At 56.3% G+C, this 17,304-nt stretch overlaps 5 protein-coding genes across 5 annotated transcripts; 2 read left to right on the forward strand and 3 right to left on the reverse strand.

Moving 5' to 3' along the window:
• Positions 1 to 563: 563 nt before the first annotated feature.
• B0T26DRAFT_680409 (uncharacterized protein) lies at positions 564 to 2,213 on the forward strand (the record flags this gene model as incomplete). The annotated part of the gene is made up of 2 exons (XM_060440487.1): positions 564 to 605; positions 657 to 2,213. The coding sequence occupies 2 exons, from the start codon at positions 564 to 566 to the stop codon at positions 2,211 to 2,213; spliced, it is 1,599 nt and encodes a 532-aa protein (XP_060291868.1).
• Positions 2,214 to 3,619: 1,406 nt separating this feature from the next.
• On the reverse strand, positions 3,620 to 4,740 carry B0T26DRAFT_756233 (uncharacterized protein; the record flags this gene model as incomplete). The annotated part of the gene is made up of 4 exons (XM_060446063.1): positions 3,620 to 3,691; positions 3,751 to 4,296; positions 4,361 to 4,582; positions 4,651 to 4,740. 4 exons carry the CDS (start codon positions 4,738 to 4,740, stop codon positions 3,620 to 3,622), a joined length of 930 nt encoding a protein of 309 aa, XP_060291869.1.
• A 5,069-nt stretch (positions 4,741 to 9,809) lies between these two features.
• On the reverse strand, positions 9,810 to 10,948 carry B0T26DRAFT_655511 (Allantoicase; the record flags this gene model as incomplete). Its single annotated transcript, XM_060438633.1, has 2 exons — positions 9,810 to 10,783; positions 10,852 to 10,948. 2 exons carry the CDS (start codon positions 10,946 to 10,948, stop codon positions 9,810 to 9,812), a joined length of 1,071 nt encoding a protein of 356 aa, XP_060291870.1.
• A 1,386-nt stretch (positions 10,949 to 12,334) lies between these two features.
• On the forward strand, positions 12,335 to 13,171 carry B0T26DRAFT_743927 (eukaryotic cytochrome b561-domain-containing protein; the record flags this gene model as incomplete). The annotated part of the gene is made up of 2 exons (XM_060444325.1): positions 12,335 to 12,479; positions 12,555 to 13,171. The coding sequence occupies 2 exons, from the start codon at positions 12,335 to 12,337 to the stop codon at positions 13,169 to 13,171; spliced, it is 762 nt and encodes a 253-aa protein (XP_060291871.1).
• Positions 13,172 to 14,368: 1,197 nt separating this feature from the next.
• On the reverse strand, positions 14,369 to 15,609 carry B0T26DRAFT_756236 (chitin synthase export chaperone; the record flags this gene model as incomplete). Its single annotated transcript, XM_060446064.1, has 6 exons — positions 14,369 to 14,914; positions 14,973 to 15,066; positions 15,122 to 15,209; positions 15,279 to 15,372; positions 15,455 to 15,490; positions 15,580 to 15,609. 6 exons carry the CDS (start codon positions 15,607 to 15,609, stop codon positions 14,369 to 14,371), a joined length of 888 nt encoding a protein of 295 aa, XP_060291872.1.
• Between the last annotated feature and the right edge of the window lie 1,695 nt (positions 15,610 to 17,304).

The raw sequence follows: 17,304 nt of genomic DNA on the forward strand, positions 1-17,304 counted from the left end.
CCCAAGACTTTAGAAGGACGGAAGACGGAAGCACAGAGACGAAAAGAAATGGGTGCGCAGACCAGACGCACATGGCAGGCAGGTATACTTGCATCGCATTGGGAGGTTGCTTCAGGGAAACACTAGGCTCGCCTCCTTCCTGAGAATGGGAAGTGGCGGACGGGAGGGATTGGATGACTTGAAACCCGTGGGACGCACACATAATGGTTTGGCTATTTGCCGGGTTGGGGGGTGTGTGAATGACATGATGAGCGGCGGTGGGGGTTTGGCTGTGGTTGTGGGTGTGGGGGAGTGTTCGTGTACACAGAGAGAGACTGGACCAACTTTACCTTAGGTAGAAAGCCTTGGGGAGGAAGACATTGGTTTTGGATCATGCGTACCATACCTATTTACCTTCACTCTTGTTTTTCTGTGAAGGCGACTGTTGCGTCCGCAGTGTAGATGTGTAGAAACGAGTATTCAAGGCAGTCAATCAACATCAATCGCCGAAATCGGACAGGAGGGGAACTTTGAATCGGACTCAATGCTGCGCCGGGTCCCTGCCTGAGTGGGCCAATGAATGGATGGATGCCGAGCAGGGGTATTTTAGCGTGTGCTATCTGCGGGTAGGTAGGTTGTGACGTTGTTAGTATGCATGCACTGTAACTGAAGTCTAGGCCACGTTGAGCCGAGACACGAGACGCCTCAGTTCCAGAACAGAACAGCATCACTTCGCCCACGCCGACGCCGTCGAGATGGCGCCCGCTCTGAGGCGAAAGAGGACGATAGTGTTTCTGCACCCGGACCTGGGGATCGGCGGGGCAGAGCGGCTGGTGGTGGACGCGGCGGTGGGGCTGCAGAAGCGCGGGCACCGCGTCGTCGTGTTCACGAGCCACTGCGACCCGCGCCACTGCTTCGACGAGGCCCGCGACGGCACCCTCGACGTGCGCGTGCGCGGCCACTGGCTCGTCCCGCCCTCGCTGCTTGGCCGCTTCGCCATCCTATGCGCCATCGCCCGCCAGCTGCACCTGATCCTGTCCATCGCCCTGCTGACGCGCGAGCTGCGCGAGCTCGGCCCCGACGTCGCCTTCTTCGCCGACCAGCTCAGCGCCGGCCTGCCCCTGCTCAAGACCCTGCCCGCCGCCCACTGCGCCCCCGTCTTCTTCTACTGCCACTTCCCCGACCTGCTGCTGGCCACCGGCCGCGCCCGCTGGTGGAAGCGCGCCTACCGCCTGCCCTTTGACTGCCTCGAGCAGTGGAGCATGGCCTGGGCCGACGCCATCGCCGTCAACTCGGCCTTTACCCGAGGAGTCGTCGCCCGCACCTGGCCCGCTCTCGCCCGCCGGCGCGACCTCAAGGTCGTCTACCCGTGTATTGACATCACGACCGCTACCAAGAGCGACGACGACGACGACGAGTCTCCAGACGTCCTCCCCTGGGAAGAGTCGGGCGTTATTCTTAGTATCAACCGCTTCGAGCGCAAGAAGAACATTGCCCTGGCCATCCGGGCCTTTGCAGGACTATCGCCCGAGCAGCGGCGCGGGCGCGGCCGCGAGGGGGGGCAGCAGAAGAAGACGGCGGGCGGGGTCGACGGGGCGCGGCTGCTGATCGCGGGGGGGTACGACCCGCGGGTCGGGGAGAACGTGGCGTACCACGCGGAGCTGTGCGCGCTGGCGGGTTCGCTAGGGCTGTCGCACGCGACGGCGACGACGGTGGTCGGGGCGCTCGGGGTGCCGGACGACGTGCAGGTGGTGTTCCTGCTGTCGGTGCCCAACGCGCTTAAGGAGATGCTGCTGCGGTCGGCGCGGCTGCTCGTCTACACGCCGGCCAACGAGCACTTTGGCATCGTACCACTCGAGGCCATGCTGCGCGGCGTGCCCGTGCTCGCCGCCGACTCGGGCGGCCCCGTCGAGACCGTCGTCGACGGCCGCACCGGCTGGCTGCGCGACCCCGCCGACGTCTCCGCCTGGACAGAGGTCATGGACCGCGCCCTCAACCGCCTGTCCCCCGCCGAGCTCGCCGACATGGGCCGCGCCGGCGAAAGCCGCGTCAGGGACAACTTTGCCGACGTCCAGATGGCTGAGCGCCTCGACGCCATCTTCGACGGCATGGCCGCTGCCAAGACGGACGGGCCGGCCGCTCTGTCTCATGCTGTCGTGGCCCTGTGTCTGGCGGCGCTCGCGGCGCTGGTGGTGTTTGTGGCTTCGCGGCTGGGTCCTCGCATATGGCCGTAGCTGTTCTGTGGCCGGGAGTTCTATGTACAGTATTATATTCACTGTTCTTTTATGTGACTACCTGAGTTTACGTGGTAAAATACCCAACTATATATATTGTCTTGAAGCAATGCCCTGGCGTCTTTCTAGGGTAGGACTACGCGCTGGTGATAGATTGAGTGCCAGTCTCTCTCTGTAGGGTTCGGTCATATTAGGAGGGGCGTCCACTCCCCCAGTTTAGTCTAAAGGGCGTTCCGGTGTTCGCCGTGTTAAGCGGCGATGCGGTCTTACTAATTACATACAAACATACCCACGCCATACATACATATTCTTGCTATACGGGGGCTGAACTCTTTGCGTAAACCACGACTGAACCAAGATTAAGCCAAGGCTAAACCAGGGACTATACAGTGAGTGACCATACTCGCGTTATACTCATACCATGCTCATACCATACTCGTGCCATACCCCTGCCACACGGAGAGGGACTAAACGACGAAACGAATACTACGAGTAGTCGAACGACCATGCCATTCTGCCGGGTTTCAGTTCTCGTTATCAACAATATGACAACAAGATAAAGCCAACCAGTTACTTGGTTACTAGGTACCTACCTAGCCAAGCAGCGAATCAAGACAGATGATTAAAAAGCGAATACGTTTTTTTGTTTTCTTTTTTGTTTTTATAGCAAGGCGTCCCGTTTTGGATAGGTAGGGGTGACCGATCGAGAGCGGCGAGACAGCGCGACGGTCGAAACACAAGGAAGACGGCTGCCGTCCTTTCTCTGCCGAGATTGTGGTTTGTTTCAGCCCGTCAGGAAGCAAGCTCTCTCGTCTGTGTAGAGCCCTCAAGAATGATTTATAATGTTGGTGCGAATAGCAACTCGTACGCTGGCGTCCGGACCATGTTCGCCGTAGCGTTGGCGTTGGCGTTGGTGTTGGCGTTGGCGTTGGCGTTGGCATTGGCGTGTCCGTTAAATGTCAACCGTTTGGTATTTAGTGACAAAACTCAAACAGAGTGTGGCGCTTGGACATCGACCGGCGAGAAAGAGACGGATGTTATCAGTGCTTTTCTTCATTGTCTCTAGACTGAAAAGATAGATACGGGCTTTTCTCTAGAGCCTAGTATTAAGCAGCCCCATTCGCCCAACAAGAGGTAAGCTCATCGCGGGTATCTCATATCCGCCAATGTCCCAATCATAAGTTACATATGTACAAGAATCAATGTCCAGGATCGAAACACCAGGACATTATCCACAGGATATGGGAGAACACCTTCCATTAAATTAGGTCTTGCACCCCTCGCCACCGCGGTCATTAAGATTCGGAATACCGTGCCATTGCTTTTCCCATGTTGTTGTGCATTCATTAAGCATCGTTCAAAGCCAAACCATCAAATATCTCACCAAGAATCATGAGATATCGTCATTATAGAAGAAACGCGGCAAGGCCAGCGGCGGCGAACAAGCCAGCAACAGGAGCAGCCGTCTTCTGGGAGCCCTATTGTTCAGTGTTAGTCGGGTCTCGGTTATGAATGTGGCTCGGACTAGAGTGCGTACCTGTCCACCACTGGATCTGCTGGTGGTGACAGCAGTCGTAGTGCTCGAACCACCGCTCGAGCCGGAGCCGGAGCCGGAGCCGCTACCGCCGCTGCTGATAGCACTGGTGGTGAATGTCGTAGCTCCCGTGGTAATCTCTGTCGTGAGGGTGCCGCTAGTACTAGTAGTGACAAGAGCCGACGTGACGGTGGTAGGGGTGGCATAGATGGTCGTCTCGCCCGTGACGGTGGATGTCTCCGTGCCGCTCGTGATGACCGAGGTGAAGCCGCTCGTGGTGATGGCACTAAGGCTGGAGCTGCCCTCGTGGCCGACACCGGTGATGGTAGTCGAGCCCGTGGTCGTGTAGGTCGTGGAGCCGCTGGTGATGGTTGCGACGACATCGGCCGTAGTAATCGCTGAGTTGGTCACGGTTGACTCTCCGGAGCCACCTGCCGCGGTGGTGGTAGTCGCTCCAGCGCTGCCTGATGCACCGGAACCACTGCCGGAGCCACCAGTGGTGGAAGAAGCCGAAGTACCCGTGGAGCCACCCGATCCAGAGCCCGATCCCTAAGACAACTGTTAGCGACCTAGTCATTGCCCTATAGAAATGCCGAGCTAGAAAAATACTTACAGCACCGCCGGCAAGAGGAAGACCGATGGGGACACCGGCATTCGCACACAGAGTGTTGCCCCAGCTGATGGTGATATCGGCCGCAGTGGCGTTCTGGCATGCCTGGATGGAGCAGTCATGGATACCGTATCCGAACTCCCGGACCTTGCATAGACAGGCGATGTCGTCGGCTCCGCACTTGAACTCGCCCGCCTTAGCGAGCATGTTGTCACCACAGGTTTTCTGCAGGGCACAACGTCAGTATCTCCGAGGGAGCAGAAGACGGCAAGAAGGGTCAGAGTGCTACTTACGCCACAAGCGGGAATGTCGGCGGGATAGTTAGCCTGAGCCGACACAGCAACAGTGCCGACAAGGGCGCAGATCAGAGTAGTCGTCTTCATGATGTCGAGGCTAGTGATATATCGGGTCCAAGAGGAGTAAGGGTGGTTTGCGTCGGGTTGACGTGAAGGTCCAAGACTCCAAAGTGGCTGTCAAGAAAGGTGAGGATGTCTGAGAAGGAGAGACGGGCGCGGATTAGCCAAGGTGTCTTAGGTAGGTATGTGGGCGGTAGATAAGGTTGACGAGGACAGAGTTAGAGGAGTAAAGAGGTCGGGGATGTAGGGAGGGTAGGTGCGGCAGGCGGGTGGGTGCTTGCGAGGTGGTGGGGATTTAAATGGATGCGGGTGGCGGACGGAGACGGGTAGTTACCTTACCACAGGCCTGGGTAACGAGGGAGGCAGGTAGCTGTGACCGTTACGGGATAGAGGGAAAGGACGATTGATTGGGCTGGTATTATCCCCTACGGTACTGGCAGGTGATGGACAATTAGAGGTACGGTACTTGGTAGGGCAGGTGAGGTAGGGAGAAGAGAGGCCGTACAGTACTGGCGAGGAAGGTGCGTGCCTTATATTACGAGGAAGGAGGAAGGAGCACGGCAGCAAAGCAGGAACACCTGTGTTAGGTAGCAGGCTTTCCACTTCAGTTCTCGGGTGTAATTCAGATCGTGGAGACGGAATACAAGTCAAGTGGAGTGGGTCCCTCACCTTGATCAGGTATAATTTGTTTCATCAGACGGAAGTGCAAAGGACTCGGGCAGCGCAGAAGGACGACTAGACAGGGACTTCCCTTGGAGCCCATCTGCCACCAAATTTCCCAGTCACCGGAGCGTGGTGTTGCTGTAGGTACTAACTAGCATCCTAGCTCTCGGTAGGGAGTGCCCGGCTCGGCCATCGTGGACGTGAGCGGCTCCCGTGGACCCTGCTCGATAATCGATTGCATATTGCCTAGCGTAGTCATGGTTGCCGCGGCAGGGTCCTGTGCGGTCCAGCTTCTTGATACCCTGCCTTGGCCACGGGCACCCCACGACCACTGCGATGGAGGCCGTCCTTCTGCACGAGGGGGAGAGAAAGAGAGAAGAGGCGTCGCCACCAAAGGCAAAGCCACATGCTAGTGACGGGGAAACGCAACACTTGCACTTGCTCTCACCGCATGCATGGACTGTGGCAAGAAATCCATCCGGTTTCCCAGCTCGTCGTGTGGTCTTGACGTTGCCATCCGACATGCCTCCCCACGAGGCGCCTGCAGCCACACGGGCCCGAACAGCGTGGAGAGGAGGTTGGGCCGCCTCAACTTCCCAATGCACTTCTGTAATTTGTGCAATGCGCTGGCGCTCTTCTGGGCATTGAATGTACAGAGCAAAGCCCATTGGGATCGGTCACGGTGGTAGCTGGCGAGTGATGGCTTGCGAAATCACGGACCATTTCTGCCGGGACGAAACCAGGGATCAACGCCAGAAGCTCCCTCTTTGTCAATCTACGCCGTTCGCAGAAATACACGCCAGTTGTCCGAGTTTCCAGGGCGGGGAGCCTCCCGTGTTTCGAAGACCAGTCAGTCCCGGCGGCACACAGTTTACATTTCGTTTTGCGTTTTGGTGTTGGACAAAGCAACCATGATGCCTACATGCCATGTTTGCTTGACCCCGCAGGATTGCAACTCTTGTCTGTGGCCATGGAACGATGACGGAACTGAGTACAGCAGAACCTGGAACCTGGAAGGGCATGGACGTGGGCTGATGGGGCTGCCAGGGCAACCGAAAGGAAACTACCGAACCCGGAAGATCCAAGATCGGGGCCAAGACCCAGCAAGCTGCAAGCATGGCACAGAGCGAGATCTGGAGCGGGCACCTCGCTTCCACCACACCAGAGCAGGGCACCTTTGATGAACTTTTTCAGGGCTCCCTGATTCCGAGCTACTGCAGGTTTTCGTAAGCCTTTTGTTTTCTTTCGGCGACAGTAGGCACCCTGCCCTGCATTCCCTGCTTGACGAGCTTCCAGCGCCCTGGATGGTTGAAGTCAAAAGTGGTCTGGGGGTGGGTGCTGGCAGCCTCCTATTGGCCAATTAGCTGATTTCCTGCACACATCATCTTGGCACGGCAGGGGTACGCCTGCAAGCCACAACCCCGGAACAGCTGGATGACCGCGCCGGACTAGCAGACGCAGCTGAAGGGTCATCCTACTCGAACCCTTCCAAGGCTAGAGACCACAGCAGCGAGCCTGACCTGCTGGTTAGTGTCACGCTTGATCTCTTTGCGAAATAGCCCAGCAATGACCCACAGTCCGAGGCTCGACGGTGACGTAGACTAATGTTAGGCATTTGAACGTGGGAAGGTCAAGGTGAGGTGGTCTTCCGAACGTGCCCTGCAGCGCCCATCAGGTCCCGGACCAGGCCTTTTCTGAGCCTCCTCATTGCAGGCAGCATGGGGCGGGGGGTGCCGAAAGCTCGCCCCGTCATCACTTTAAACGTGACCCCTGTCGCTTTTCCCCAACCACACTTGCCTTGCCCTCCGCTTGCCTTGCCTGATGGAAGGAAGCACTTCTTGCACAGGTGAGCATTGATGTCACTGCGTGTGCGTCATTCCCGTCGCTTGTTGGGAAGAAAACTGGCGACCCGACAATCAAGATTTCTCCACACTTTACGGAATTCGCATATTACGGATGGTATAATTTCGTTTCAGGCCCCATCCTGTTCACCGCATTGGGTGCGAAGAAGATGAGATTGCTAAATTTGACCCCGAAGGAGGATCTTCTGTGATCACGATGGGGATTGGGGGGAAAAACAAGAAAACGAGGCTAGTAGCGCAAAGGGAAGACGATTGACATCGTTAGCGCCAGCCGCCCTCTTTTTTATTTTATTTACTCACTCATTGTGAGACATTGTTCGCGTCCATTGCTCAATTGCATGCGCTAGACCACAGATCCCTGCCGACAGAAGCCCCGAGCTGCTAGCAATCAGTCCGAGTCCCACCAGCCACAGGTGGCCGTCAAGGTGGCCGGCAATGCATTTGGGCTCTCCACGTCACTCGCTACTGCCAATTTCTTCCCGCCCACCGCTGCCCTGCTGCTGCTGTTGACGGCTTGATGCCCAGCAACGACGGCCCAGAGAGGGAAAGATAACGAAGATACTAAGAAACGGAGCTCTACGCTAGACAGTTTGCAGTTTTGGGCTGCGATCTGGATGGTTTTTAGTCCTGATCCCCCAATGCTGGTCGTGAGATTTGCATCGTGAACTTCTCCCAACCCCCGACTTCCGCCCTCACGATCGCCCATCACGCTGCGTTGGGAGACGGTGAAATGAGAAAGGCACCGAGTGTGTATGGGAAGCATCGCACAAGGGCAACCCCATTTTCGTGTTCACCATCGTGTTACGCTAGGCTAATGCTCTTTTCCCCTTCCCATTTCCCACTTCCCAGTTCTCGAGTCCTATAGGCAGTCCTGGCGGTGCCAATTCCCCCAGTGCTCCCTCACCGCTGATTACTGCATTGACGGAGTCGTCTGTACTGTATTCTGCAGGCAGGAAAACCGGCTTGAGGAGAAACACCAAACCTGCCATGTTTGCTCCCATTGCAGTGCCCTGAGCTCTTTCAGCCATCACCGCCTAGTAATATGCTCGAGGTCTACGAGTCGTTGGACAGGGTGTGCAGACGGGTGTAGGCTCGGCTCGTGGTTATGGGTTGCGAAGCGACGATCTTGACGATGCTTTAGAGTCCAGCCTTCGCTAGACTCTTTAGCAAGGACCGAAAAGGAGCAATTCGTCATACGGGTAGTTGCTTGTTTCTACCCCTAAACTATATCGGCACCCAATATCCCTCTGTCGACAGCAAACCTACACAGGGTGGGGGGATATTCAGTGAGGTGCCCTGGCATTCGTAACAGCTCGCCACCGACGAGAGCTCCCTCAATTTCGTCCAACCAATGCAAACGAACGACTGACAAGATTGCCGAAGGCCAAAAGGTCTATGACAGCGTTGTTCTTGGTGATGTCCGTTTCTATGTTATGCCTAACGGCGTAAACAGCGCCATGGTCGTGCTATGTGTTCAAATAAATAGCCGCCGACCAGACCTCCATCTCACCCCCTGATCATACATACACCAAGCACACAGAACGATAGCTCCTCTTCGCATCCTACTCTGTCCCGGCCTTTGCCAGTATTCGTGTGCGTGGGCTTGTTTGCCAACCTACGGAGTATCTCGTCCCAACCACCGCTGTGTCAAGGAGCAGCAAGGAGCAGCAAACCCCGAGTCAATCCATCCTCGGGCCCTGCCAGCATGAAGCAACCGCTTTGTTCGTTTATGCTGGTGCTACTCATGGGCCCAGAGAGGCACGCCGTCTGCTTTACGATACTGACGTCGAGAAATAAAAAGTGGCTTGCTTGAATATCTACCTGTCGCCATTCTCCCTGTTCCCGTGGTGCACGGCAGCAGAGTCGACGATATGTCGTGACATAGATAGGGGGTTCGAGGTTCCTCCCGCTTAAATGCCCAAGCCGTGTTTCTCGGCGTGAGGAGGTCAATCCATGAAGAAAGTAGGTACACAGCCTAACTAAATACGTATCGTATTCCTTGCTTGGAGAACTTGATAACCCCCTCAAAAATCCACTCTAGTACCATCATCACAGAACGCAGATCGGAGAGGGAGGGTTTTCCTCTCTGCACGTACGTATTGTAATTGTATGCAGCACGTCTCCGCGCTGGGACAGACGGACGGACAGACAGACAGACATACAACAGCTTTAGAACTCGGCCACGCTACCTACCTACCTCCACCCGCATCGAACAACCGAACCGAACCGAACCGAACCGCAGCATCTCTCGCTTCGAGGCTGTTTACTCTACCACGTCTCGAGGTTAAGCGTAGTCGGCAGCCGCATCTTGACAGCTGCTGCATGTTGCGCGGCAAGGCACGTATCTATAACATACGAGGATATTTCCAACGCGCAGCAAGTCATGGCCACCACATATTCACCAGCCACGGGGAACGGGGAATATCGCCATCGTGGGGATCATGCATCGTCTTGTTGCTTGCCAATACACTGCTACACTACACTGACTACACATCAAATAGCACGGTATGCCCCACATCCTTTTTTCTTTCTTTAGTCGGTCTTCCTAGACATGCACCCGTCCGTCCGTTTTCAGACGGCCCTCTTGGCAAAGACGCGCAGCCGCTTGACGCCGCCGTCGGGCACGATGGTGAGCTTGACGTGGGTAAACTGCCTGTCGCTCACCAAGCTGTCGGCCGGGTGCTCGTGGTCGGGCTTGCACTTGATGGGCTCGGCGACGGCGGTCCAGCCGGGGGCGTCTGGCCCGGGCCCGCCGCCGCCCCTCCACTCGACGGCCTCGAGCCTGACCTGCTGCGGGAAGTTGCCGCGGAAGTGGGCCGTGTCGACGACGAAGTTCTGCAGGTAGCCCGGGGCGCCCAGGCGCACGATGGCCCAGTCGACGTGGGCTTTGCCGCGCGACCGCGCCGTCTCCCAGCCGTCGCCCATGTCCTTGCCGCGGCCCGGCAGCAGCAGGTTGTCCTTGGTGCCAAAGTGCTGGTCGCTGCACGAGACGGCGACGCCGCCGTTCTGCGCAGCGGCTAGGTCGAACACGGCGCCGGCGTCGTCGGGGAACACGGGCACGGCGTGGCCGAAGAGGCGGAACCGCGCGATGCCGCCGTCGGGGTACATGTTGAGGCGGACGTGCGTGTAATGCTTCTTCTCAGTAGCAGCGAGCTTCCAGGCGAAGCGCTGCGAGGGCCCGCACTCCCTGATGTCCAGCACGGGCTCCCAGCCACCGCGGCCGCCCTGCCACGAGAGCACCTCGCCGTCGTTCTGGCTGAAGCAGCCCTCGACCGAGATGGCGGGCGCGTGGTTGCCCGAGAAGAAGGCCGTGTCGACCTCGACGCCATCGACGGTGCCCGAGGCCACGCCGAGCCGCACCACGACCCAGTCGAACGGGGCCGTGTTGTGCCGCCGCGTCTCCCAGCCATCGTACCACGCGCCCGTGTAGACCATCTTGCCGGGCTGCCGGATGGGCGCGGCAGGGTTGAGGAGGTTTGCGGCCTCGGCGAACCACTCGTCCGAGAAGCCGAGAATCTTGCCACCAAGCGCCGCAGAGACCAAGTCTGTGCTCGGAGAGATGCCGTAAGTATAGTTTCATGCCTGTGGGCATGCTACCGAGGGAACAACGTACCGATGCAGCTCGAGCGGAAGGTCTTGTCAATGTCCGCCGAGGCGACTGGAGTTGCCTCGACGGCCTCCAGAGCGTAGCCGTAGTCGATTTCAGCCATGATGGTTGAGCAAGTTGAGTCACTAGGCCTAAGGGTGGAATGTATATCCCGGGATGATCACTGGCACTTGATGGGTTGCAGGTGTGGGATGAGAAGCCGAAAGAGAAGCCGTCACGAACTTAAATTTTTCTTTTCAAGCGACGAGGGAATGATGACATGGGAGGCACAGCAAACGGGCTGGGAGAGTGTCTCTTAACATGCACAGCATTAGCATTCCATCATCCGCGACACCCTCACTCGCCAGACGTCGGGCAGGTCCGACGTCGCTCGTCTTGCTCCATGGGTGGAGGTAGGCCAATCATGCACGCCAATGGGCAAGAGAGCATGTTTGCATCTGGGGGCTCGACGGGGTGTCCACTGCCAACGTGCAAGATGCCACTAAGTGTGAGATGAGAGCGCCGCATTGGCAGGCAGCTGTTGGTTGGTGGGGCGAAGTTGTGCTCTTCCATCTGACTGAATGTGGGCAACCAACTAAGATAGAGGGGCTGCTCAAACTGATAAGATGGGGGGATGATGGCCTGTGAGTGGCTGCCTCGGCTGCTATAAGTTAAGGATTGGTAGCATGCCTTAGCTAAGCAAGCCTCCTGTCCTTGGCGGGCTGGTGATTCGGGACGAGCTGGCCCGCAAAACCGGGGAATGGTAATTCGAGAGACTCTATTCGCTGGAGCGGGGCTTCAGTTCAGACGAAGAAGCTTTCTTGGCGCGGCCGTTCTAGCTTCCGTCATCGACTGGCTGGGCTACGCAATTCCCGAATCGCCTGGGGCTGGCGAGGACGCGTGCATGCATACGAGTTCGGGCTTGTCTGGCATCATGATGTACAGTACGGATATGACCGCAGCGAACTCTGTAGGTGTTTAATGCAGTGCAGTGCAGCGCAAGAGGAGTTGCGTTGCACCGTGCCTAGAAAGCGAAACCTCCACGCAAGCGAGACGGGTACCTACCGGACTTAGCCCGAATGAACATTCGATAGTGTTGCGTTCAAGTTGCCTTCTTTACATACTACTATAGCAACGACCTTAACTACATCCCGACCGATTTAGTCGTGTTCGGCCATCCTGCCGATAGTTCGAATACCCCGTGACGCTGTTCGGCACCCGAAACCCGGCAGCTGCCCGCATCCCGATCGACCTTGGCTCTCAGATCCTGGAGTTGACATCAACACCCGGCCTTCCGCTCTCTTTCCCCCCACCTCCTCACCTCCAGAGTAGGCTCATTCCAGACCTTATTTCTAACTTCATACTTTAAATAGTTAGGGTTCTCTTCGAGAATCTAAAAGAGCGAAGAACCAGCCTCCCCTTAATTGAACTATCGAGGCCTAAGGAAACCGTTAACCTTGACAACAGCCCCAAAAAGCTTGACCCGAGAGGCTTGAGACTAAAAAAAACTATGGCTTCCGTGGCAGCAGTAGAACCGGCGCCTACGTCAGATGGCCTCGATGCTATTCCTCCCACCGAGAGTGAACCGCTACTTGGAGGCCCAGGCGACGCTATTCAGAAGCCCAACGCACCAATGATTAACAATCTCTGGCTCGGTAAGAGTCTTTCTCTATCATCATCCCAAACCCGTGTGTGTGTGTATGTGTAACTAACCGCTTCCCCATCGAAAGGAACCGGCTGGATTGCCCAGATCGGCAACGTGCTGCTGCTGGTGGTGATCTGGGCGGGCGTGTTCACGCACCCGACCATGAAGCTGGTGTCGCCGCACCCGCTGCTGCAGTCGCTGGGCGTGTTCACGCTTTCGCAGGCGATCCTGCTCCTCCAACCAACGGACCAGCCCGAAACAAAACTTCTGGGCCAGCGCGGCCACGCCGTGCTGCAGCTGCTGTCGTTCCTGCTGTTCGCGGCCGGCATCAGCGTCATCGAGACCAACAAGGTCGTCAGCCACGGCGCGCACCTGCACAGCGCGCACGGCTGGCTGGGCGCCGTCACGGCCGCGCTGCTGCTGGCCCAGTACGTCTTCGGCCTGCTCATGTGGGCGTTCCCGGCGGTCCTCGGCGGCGTCGACGCCGCCAAGGCCCTGTGGAAATACCACCGCTACACGGGCTACACGCTCTTCCTGCTCGTGCTCGCCACCGTCGCCGCCGCCGCCGCCACCCCCTACAACGAGGGCATCCTCAAGATCAAGCTGTGGTCCATCCTCCTAGCTGTCGCCCTCATCCTCGTCGGCACCTTCCCGAGGATCCAGCTCAAGAAGCTCGGCATCCAGCGCCATCATACCCAATAGGCAGCAGCCTAAGAGGGGACAGTCTAGACTGGGCTGGTTACTCCCCTCCAACGTTACCACTGCTGTATCTGTCTGGTCATCTATCTCCTGTCATTTCGTGTCTACAATCTGTTGCTGGCCTCGTCGGGGCAACCGATTGCTCTTGGTCTTTTTGGGAGGGCCATGCGGGAGAGTTTGGTCTATTGGCTATATCTCCGTCGTTGTTGTTGCAGTACGGAAGCAAGAACGGGGAGAGAAACGGGGATATGTAATGAAAATGAAGTGCATGGCACCGGTAGTGCCGGCTGGAAAGGAAAGCACAGGGGAAAAAATACTAGCGAAAACGAGGCTTGGAGGAAAAACAGGAAACCCCTTTTCTTATCCGTGAATGCTTTGGTTTAGTTAGCTGTTGGGTCGCTTTCAGCCAAGCCTAGCACTCCCTTCTTGAAAACCGAGTGCTGGCATGTATACATAGGTAAACGGGAACCAATGATAATTCGTGTTGCTTGCGCTCTCAGTCATGTTGTGCTGTCTCTCCATTCAACGAAACAGGAAAGATCATCACTTCAGAATCACAGTTGCCCTAGTGATATATAGACCTAGTCGAGGGCCTATAAGCCTGACAATTATTTCTCTCATTACTGTCGCACATCCACTGCCTGTCGATGGGTATACTCGAAGCCATATTCTCTAAAACAAATCACACACGGTACCGCCCAACATGCGCAGCCGCCATGGCCCGCATAGTAGGGGGGCCGGCCGCAATTCCAAAGGCTGTGGTATTTGTCACATCCACTCGCCTCCCCTCTTGCGCAAACGCGTAATCGCTTTGCTCTCCATCACCCCTTCTCCATACATTCCCCATGTCAAAACCCAATTCCGTTTCGTTTCGATCAGAATTGTCCAAAAAAAAGCTCCTCCAAAGATCTGAGTCTCTCTCCGGGCTTGTACAAGTTGGATTGATGTATCTCAGACAACCCAACCGTGCTCGTTGCAACCGCGAATTAGAAAGACTAATTCCGTATATCGTGTTTCGTTATCAATGTTGATTCCATTGTTTTTTTGTTTGTTTCTGTCGCTTAGGTTCTGGAGCTGAGTGTGTGTGGCTCTGCGCCACGAACTAAATTTGAATGTCGTTTGTGTGAATATGATGGTATAAAGCAAGCACCTGAACTCCGGTTTTTATTGACAACGTGTTAAATGAGGGTATCATAAGGTTCATGGGAACGTGTTGCCGACTGGCATCGGCCAATCGTCCTCGGTAATGCTGGACCAAAAGAACCAGATTGTCACGACTGACAATAGCGTGAATAGCGTCTCAAATAGCGAACCGTCAATCTTTCCCACCGTGCCGGTGCAGATGTGGGGGCTGACGACGTAGGTGAAGATCTGGCCTAGCGCGAAAAGGACGGCAGCTCCAGCCAGGTAAACCATGGGCATCGTCTCTCTGAGGACCCTGAGAACCAGAATCGTCTCAAGCACGAAGAAGCCGACGATGAATACCAGTGGCGCAAGCTGGTACAGCACATAGAGCGCTATGTTCCGGTTCGGCAGCTGGTAGCTGGAATTCCAGTATCCTGTCCATTGAAACCCCGTGTCCAGAGCGATGTAGCCAGTTCCGATGAGTAGCGCAGCTGCCGTGGCGAGCAAGATCCCCATAGAGAGTGGCGTTCCGTCGTCGACTAGTTGATATCCTATCACTGCGTTGAGCAACAGGATCCATGTTGTCGCAATGATGAATCCAATATGGATGCCGGAGAAAGCCTGCCAACCAGGTCAGCACATATCCGATTTTCTGCGCCACGTCCTGCCATATACTCACAATTCGCACCCGGTTGCTCAAGGGGAATTCTCCGATGGTAAAGATTTCACATATCGAGATTACGATGTAGCCAGCGAGAAATGCTTGCATCTCCCTTTTGCGCTTGTTAGCCCGCCAATCATCAGACGAGGATTTTAGAGTTTGCTCACCTCCGTCCGACAGCTGCCCTTTTTCTCTCGGACCGCAAAAGCAGGAAGATGCTAGCAGCAATTGCAATGCCCGACAACAAGATGGAGCCTGCAGCTGGTCAGTAAACCCTTGCCTAGGGCGTGCGGGCATGCCGCCAGCGTTGAGGTGGTCACCCACCTAGATTTCCCAGGAACCTTCCGTCTGATAGTGGGATTCCAGTCAACTCGCAGCCCCCCCATGGCCCCGTCTGGTTATGGAAGTCCGATAGCACCTGCAGAAGAGTCAGTAACTGCAAGGTACCAAAAATACGGTGCGACAGAGGCTTGCTCCGCTTAGGGACGTGGTGCACGTACATTGCAGACTGGAAGCGTCGAATCTCGACAGAAGTTCTGTTGTAGCGCGACTGGTTAGCGTCCAAACCCCCCAATTCGCGCAAAACCTAATTGCCAAACTTCGGATCGAGGCGCGCTTTGCTCACATCGAAATTCCCAAACTGTGTTGACCCCATTGTGATTTTGTGACGTGGCGCCTGAGCGCTGTGGGTCGATTTTGTCGATCGAGGGATAGCCCGAGGCGACGAGACGGCGTGGTCTTGTGTAAAACTCTCTCCAATCGGCGTCGCCTAACACCTCGAATTTCCAATTTTCGCCCCCCTGCCTTCTCTCGTCGGCTACAACCTCTTTCTTTTAATTCTCCTGTGACTTGTGCGCGACATCCGCGTTGCGCGGCGTATGCAGAGGATGGATTGTGTTGCGACTCGGCCGGAAACTTTTTACGCGTGACGGCCGAAATAGCCCCCCTAAGCTCCCTTTTGCGGATTCGATCAATTGATTTCGTTTCCTTCGCACCAATTTCCTCCAGTGTTGCTCAATTGGTGCTTTCGGATGTAGCGAGGCACATGCGATCGAGTTTTGCGTTGGCGAGAGACGAGGCTGGTGCCTTTTTGCGGTGGGGAGTGTGCTGCTTAGGTATTGCTATGGTGACCGAGAGATGGGAAGACAGAATGGGTCGGCTGGGACTCTGTAATATAAAACTCGATGCTTGGGATTGCAGGCTGGGGTGAACTGCCACACTAGCGCAAGTCTACACCAAGCAAGGAACAGGAAACCGCCCCAGCGAGAGGGCCCCGTTTTGCTGGCAGGCTGCGGGACCCACACACCCCTCCCAGCCTCGCGATTGGCCGATGCTGTGGACAAGTCCAGCCCTTTCCGAAATGACGAGAATGGGGTTCTGATGAGACTGGACTCTCGCGATCGATTTCGGCCCGGAGATGCTCGTCGGTTCACTCAAGTTGTGTTGTATTCGCGCCAGAAACAGTGAAGGCGGCGCATGGACTTCGGCAATCATACAGAACCACAGGCCGGATAACGTATGTGCCAGTGGTGTCCTAGTGTCTAATTCCAAAGGTGTTGGGCGACGGGCACAGCGCGGCGTGATGGGTGTCAGACGTGGCTTCGAATTCCACGCCCTCTGGGGTGCGACGTTGGTTGCCGGCAACTATAAAGTCAAATCGAAGCAGAAAGCACAACAATCGGCAACATGCTCGCGGGGTAGCCAGACCGATCCTCTGAAAAACACTGGATGGGAAGCTCGGGGTATCTTGGTACCTAATTAAGAAGGCAATCTGCGACGTTCATGCATGATGAGCTGGACGCCCAGAGCTCACTCTCTCCTCTCACACCTCCATTGATTGCCTCTGGCCCCAAATAAAGAGTGCAGCACTGGTGCTTCTCCAACCCGACCCCGGACACCGACCGCACAGTACATTCAAGCCACCTGTAGTCGACCGTTCCCCTTCCAAGCCGCAGCTCAGGTGTGGCCGGAGCTAAAGCTGTGACTTGCATGCAAGGCGAAGAATCCTGCATCGCATCACTGCATCAGGCCGTCAGAAGCGGGAGACAGACAGAACGCCGCCCGCCCGCTCGTCCCCGCCTAGCTAGCCCGCCTAGCCCCCGCAGAACGTGCCAAGCGAGATCTGAATCCCAAACACTCTTCCATTTGATCTCCTCGTCTTGGTCCGCGCTTAGAATACAGCGATCGGTCCAAAAGACAATAATGACTTTTTTAGACCTGTAACGTGGCGTAACCATGGATTCGCTTCGTCTACCTTTGCAAGTTATGGAGTGAGATTAATAGCTTTACCGTGGTGGCCCCTTGATTGGCCTCCATGGATTGTTGGTCCTGAGGCACCAGCTTCTGCGGC

This window comes from Lasiosphaeria miniovina, assembly GCF_030549165.1.
Source record: "Lasiosphaeria miniovina strain SMH2392-1A chromosome Unknown B0T26scaffold_7, whole genome shotgun sequence".
Classification (NCBI taxonomy): Eukaryota; Fungi; Ascomycota; class Sordariomycetes; order Sordariales; family Lasiosphaeriaceae; genus Lasiosphaeria; species Lasiosphaeria miniovina.